This window comes from Micromesistius poutassou (genome assembly GCF_964030765.1).
Source record: "Micromesistius poutassou genome assembly, chromosome: 18".
In the NCBI taxonomy this organism is placed as follows: Eukaryota; Metazoa; Chordata; class Actinopteri; order Gadiformes; family Gadidae; genus Micromesistius; species Micromesistius poutassou.
This window is the reverse complement of record NC_140288.1, coordinates 951,089-957,088: the sequence shown is the minus strand read 5'-3', so window position 1 is coordinate 957,088 and position 6,000 is coordinate 951,089. Positions and strand designations below refer to the sequence as shown.

Sequence of the window (6,000 nt, the reverse complement as noted above, 5' to 3'; positions counted from 1 at the left end):
TCCCTCTTCTTACAACCTTCCCCCATCTCCTCAGGCTGGGTCTCAATGTTATCCAAACACACTTCTTCCACATTCCCCGCAGACAATCCAGTGGTAAGTTCCACAATTGGATTCTCATCTGGTTCCTCATCAACGTTAATATTGTCAGTGATATGAATCTCCTCTCTGATTGGGGGTTGCTGGTTAACTGGTGCAGCATCACTTGTGTCAATCCCAGTTCCATGTCTGATAGCTTCAGAAATGTCACCGAGCTGGCTCTTCTGAGTTTCTGTTGTGTTTGAAAGTTGGTGGACTGAATCAGAACCAGGAATCACGTTGGATTCTGCAGGACCAGAATCCTCCTGAGATAGAGCAGGAGGCACAGGGCTTCCAGTCAGTCTTTGAGTAGCAGACCTCTCACTGGTGCTGGCTGTGGATGGATCCCTGCTATGTTCAAAGCCCAGGCCTGGCCCGCTGTTGTCAGATGCAGACACAACTTCTTCTCTTTGGTCGACAGTTTGTGGTAGACTACCACTGAACAAGGCAGGTGAATCTGTATCCATGGCAAAGGCTAGAGTACTACGAACATCAGAGGAATCGGTTTTATACTCAACGACATCAGCAGACTCTACAGTGTTGTGGACATTGTTGGAATCATCTTCATTAGGCGTTTTACTTGTTACCTCAGCAGTATGAGTGTTGGTGTCTGGATGTTCTGCATCTTTAGTGATGAAACATTCGTCATCAGGTTCTGTAGGGGCCAGCGTCTCAGGGGGACTTCGGTTCTCCACACATACGGGCCTAGAAAGGTTTTCCATGGTCTGCACCATATCCAGCTCCATCTTCTTACCACACTCTCCCATCTCCTCAGCTTGGGTCTCAACGTTGTCCAAACACAGTTCTTCAACATTCCCCTCAGACAATCCAGTTGTACGTTCCACAGTTGATTCCTTATCTGGTTCCTCATCAAACTTAGTATTGTCTGTGATGTGAATGTCCTCATTTATCTTGGGTTGTTGATGGAGTTTATCTGTATCCATGGCTACAGTACTATAAACATCGGAGGGATCAGTTTTGCATTCAACAACATCAGCAGACTCTACAGTGTTCTGGTCCCTGCAGACATCTTCAGGACCCTCTGGTACCTCCTCAGAAGGACTGGTTATATCTGAATCAATGAAGCTGTCTTGATAATGTTCTTGAGATGGGTCCTGCTCAGGGGGACTTTGGATATGCTCAATGTTTTCCATGGTCTCCTCCCTGACTATCTCCCTCTTCTTACAACCTTCCCCCATCTCCTCAGCTTGGGTCTCAACGTTGTCCAAACACAGTTCTTCAACATTCCCCTCAGACAATCCAGTTGTACGTTCCACAGTTGATTCCTTATCTGGTTCCTCATCAAACTTAGTATTGTCTGTGATGTGAATGTCCTCATTTATCTTGGGTTGTTGATGGAGTTTATCTGTATCCATGGCTACAGTACTATAAACATCGGAGGGATCAGTTTTGCATTCAACAACATCAGCAGACTCTACAGTGTTCTGGTCCCTGCAGACATCTTCAGGACCCTCTGGTACCTCCTCAGAAGGACTGGTTATATCTGAATCAATGAAGCTGTCTTGATAATGTTCTTGAGATGGGTCCTGCTCAGGGGGACTTTGGATATGCTCAATGTTTTCCATGGTCTCCTCCCTGACTATCTCCCTCTTCTTACAACCTTCCCCCATCTCCTCAGGCTGGGTCTCAATGTTATCCAAACACACTTCTTCCACATTCCCCGCAGACAATCCAGTGGTAAGTTCCACAGTTGGATTCTCATCTGGTTCCTCATCAACGTTAATATTGTCAGTGATATGAATCTCCTCTCTGATTGGGGGTTGCTGGTTAACTGGTGCAGCATCACTTGTGTCAATCCCAGTTCCATGTCTGATAGCTTCAGAAATGTCACCGAGCTGGCTCTTCTGAGTTTCTGTTGTGTTTGAAAGTTGGTGGACTGAATCAGAACCAGGAATCACGTTGGATTCTGCAGGACCAGAATCCTCCTGAGATAGAGCAGGAGGCACAGGGCTTCCAGTCAGTCTTTGAGTAGCAGACCTCTCACTGGTGCTGGCTGTGGATGGATCCCTGCTATGTTCAAAGCCCAGGCCTGGCCCGCTGTTGTCAGATGCAGACACAACTTCTTCTCTTTGGTCGACAGTTTGTGGTAGACTACCACTGAACAAGGCAGGTGAATCTGTATCCATGGCAAAGGCTAGAGTACTACGAACATCAGAGGAATCGGTTTTATACTCAACGACATCAGCAGACTCTACAGTGTTGTGGACATTGGTGGATTCAACTTCATTAGGCGTTTTACTTGTTACCTCAGCAGTATGAGTGTTGGTGTCTGGATGTTCTGCATCTTTAGTGATGAAACATTCGTCATCAGGTACTGTAGGGGCCAGCATCTCAGGGGGACTTGGGCTCTCCACACATACCGGCCTAGAAAGTTTTTCCATGGTCTGCACCATATCCAGCTCCACCTTCTTCCCACACTCTCCCATCTCCTCAGCTTGGGTCTCAACGTTGTCCAAACACAGTTCTTCAACATTCCCCTCAGACAATCCAGTTGTACGTTCCACAGTTGATTCCTTATCTGGTTCCTCATCAAACTTAGTATTGTCTGTGATGTGAATGTCCTCATTTATCTTGGGTTGTTGATGGAGTGTATCTGTATCCATGGCAGAAGCTACAGTACTAAAAACATCAGAGGAATCAGTTTTGCATACGACAACATCAGATGATTCTAAAGTGTTTTGGTCCATAAAGATATCTTCTAAAGGGCCCTCTGGTACCTCCTCAGAAGGGCTGGTGATATCTGATGTGATGAAACAGTCTTGATAATGTTCTTGAGATGGGTTCTGCTCAGGGGGACTGTGATTCTGGGAACATGACAGAACTGAAAGGTCTGTTGATGGAAGACTTTGGTTATGCTCAATGTTTTCCATTGCCAACCCCCTATCTAGCTCCCTCTTCTTACAACCTTCCCCCATCTCCTCAGCCTGGGTCTCAATGTTGTCCAAACACACATCTCCCAGGTTCCCCACAAACAGTCCCGTTGTAAGTTCCACAGTTGGTCCCACGTTTGGTTCCCTGTCCCAGCTACTATTGTCTGTGATGTGAGTCTCATTGACCTGGGGTTGTTGATGGAGTGTTTCTGATGCCCTGGCAGATGTGACAGTACTATGAACGTCAGAGGAATCAGTTTGGCACGTGACCAAACCAATGGAGGCCACAGTGCCGTGGTCCCTAGTGTCTTCATTGTGTTGTTTTTGGCTGAAGACCTGTGGGTTAAAATATATATGAGATTATTGGGTTAACTCAGTGAGTTAAAACATTAATAACAGGATTGTATGTGTTTTTTTTTAGGTCCCAGCCATCAGCATAGAAATAGGCAGAATTAGCCAAGAGCTTATTCTGATAACCTTTTATATATACAGCATAATAAAATAAATAATAAAATATTCACTGGTAAATGTGCTGTGGTAGTTAAGAAGTACATGGTTTCAATAAAACTGCCACCACAATAACTTACAACATAAACCCTGGCACAGCCATGGCAAGGGACCAATGCTATGAAATATATTCCTCTTAATTTATTTTATTCAATGTAATTGTTTGTGCATTCTTGTTCTCGTAGCGTACAATAAGCCTATGGTGGGGGATAACTGGAGACAATATATCTCTCAATGATTAGGCCTACTTGAGGTTGTTAATATGTTGTTAATGTATTATTACTGTGGCAGAAACCCTGCATTGATGAATAGGCCTACTTGGTGTTCTTAATGTGTTGTTAATGTGTTGTTACTGTGACACCCTGCATTGATGAATAGGCCTACGTTGGGTTGTTAATGTGTTGTTAATGTGTTGTTACTGTATTGTTACTGTGGCAGACGCCCTGCATTACTGAATAGGCCCACTTGGGTTTGTTTAAGTGTCTGAAAAGACAATGGCTACACCTTTTCTTTAACTCGTGTGCCTCAAAGTCTGGGGTTCATTTTATGTTTGACATTTTGACCCTCTTTTTATTTTGAGAACCTAGTGCTCAAAACATTGCTGTTTACTACTCACTTCAGCGCTGCTGTTAGGACTATAACCAGCCCTCTTCTCCGGCCAGGTGTCCCCAATACGGTAAAAAACCCGTGGGACCTGCGTGTCACTCTTGGGTAATTCTAAAGAACATGACATTTCGTTAGTAACTTAATCCTAAAACACTTTTTTCGTTATAACATCTTTATTATAACGGGCTTGTCCTCAGGTGCTTCTTTACCACACACAGACTCGCCTCCCGTAAGGATGTTAGAAATGCTTGCATGAAAGGGATATGAATGATGGACGAATGAACGTTACGGCGTTTGCTCTGTACCTGCTTTCTCCTCGACTGTGTCCTTCTTCACCTGTTTGCGATGCGCTTTTCTCCTTAAGTATCTGATGAGGGCCAGCACCTTCTGGAAAACGCTGAATAGTCCCGTCATGAACACAAGCAGGGCTATGAGGAGGGCCACCGCGGGGCCGTGTCTCCCAAACATGCAGAATAAAAACGGCAGGTCATAGCGTCCGTCGTGCGCAACAGTCTCCCCGTTTTGCAGCAATGTCATCATGGTAGCCTTTACACTTCAACACACAGGCTATACCTTCACCAAGCAGGAGTCTGAGGGGACAAGGGACTCTCTCGCTCTCTTTCTCTGTTGGTCTCTATCTGCCCCCCTCTATCTCTCTCCCTCTCTCTCTCTCTCTCTCTCCCTCTCCCTCTCTCTCACACTCACATTCACTCAAGTGTGTGTGTGTGTGTGTGTGTGTGCGTATGTGCGTGTGTGTGTGTGTGTGTGTGTGTGTGTGTTTGTGTAGCTCCACTGTGGCGGTGACCAGAGACAGGTGCAGGATTAGCCGCCCCCCCCACTAAAGTTACACCCATTGACCAATAGGAAGTTATTGCATCTTCAGCTTGCTATGCCCCGTACACATTTCCATAACATCTGGACCCCAATGAAGAAGAATCTAATAAACGGTATTATAATTACATAGACACGTGGAACAAATGGTGTACAAAATGTAGTTGAGATATTTGTATTGTATATTGTAAGTTTCTACTAATAAATTCATATAGGTTCAAACTTATCTCTAAGCATTCCTAGCGGTGATGTGCTCTTTGAAGACATGTTGGAGGGGACTAAAGAGAAGACCAATCAGATAGGGTGATGACAGAAGGGGCGTGTCCTGTGTCAGGCGTGCTGCTCTATTGCCACTAGAGGGAAGATTGCGCCTAGTTGCTGCTCCACAGTGACACCTGCTGGAGAGACGGCGACAGTACAGCATGTTGAAGTCATGCCTCCACAGTAAAAGATAAAATGAAAAAAAACGTTAGTTATCCCCCGGAGGCCTGAGAGAGAAATTTGAGCTTGGGAGGAGGAGGAGAGAGCAGAATCTCCAGTTGGAGAAGTTGAGATTGGAGGTAGAGTTGGTAGCTAGGGAGAAAAGTCTGCAGTCTGAACCGCAGTCTTAACTCTGCCGAGCGGCTTCTCCCTCGGTTCTATGAGGAGGACGTTGACGTGTTCTTTGAAGCGTTTGAACGGGTGGCAATAGAATTATCCCCTGGCCATGTCCCCGTTTGGCACTGCTGATAAAGCGTGACCTCGTAGCTCAGCATGCATTTGCTGTGCTAGGCAGCTCCCTTGCTCTAGACTTTGATTCTGTAAAGGAGGCAGTGTTAGCAGCATATGGGGGGGGGGGGGGGGGGTCCTGACGAATATCGTAGGAAGTGTAGGTCGTAAAGGCGTAAGGTGGGTGAGTCTCACCTCGACCTGTACCGTAGGCAACAGATTCTCATGACATGTTGGTTAACGGTGTGTTCTTATTGTAAGGTTGATTCGCTGTAGCACCTGATGGAGCTCTTTGATGGAGAAATTCAGGGTCTTATACACGTGACCGCGATGTGAACATTGAGAAGCGTCTGAAGACTGTTAAAGGAGGCGGTGGAGCTGG

General features: G+C 45.8%; 1 protein-coding gene across 1 annotated transcript in view; it reads right to left on the bottom strand.

Annotated features, from left to right (window-relative positions):
• Positions 1-4,619, bottom strand: part of stbd1 (starch binding domain 1) — a gene marked incomplete at its 5' end in the record, with an annotated part of 7,815 nt that extends 3,196 nt beyond the window's left edge. Inside the window, 3 exons of the mRNA XM_084482707.1 lie at positions 1-3,302; positions 4,090-4,190; positions 4,385-4,619. The exon at positions 1-3,302 is cut by the window's left edge and continues 3,196 nt beyond it. Coding sequence (XP_084338833.1) covers positions 1-3,302; positions 4,090-4,190; positions 4,385-4,619 — 3,638 coding nt within the window. The remainder of the gene's footprint in view (positions 3,303-4,089; positions 4,191-4,384) is intronic.
• Positions 4,620-6,000: the final 1,381 nt, after the last annotated feature.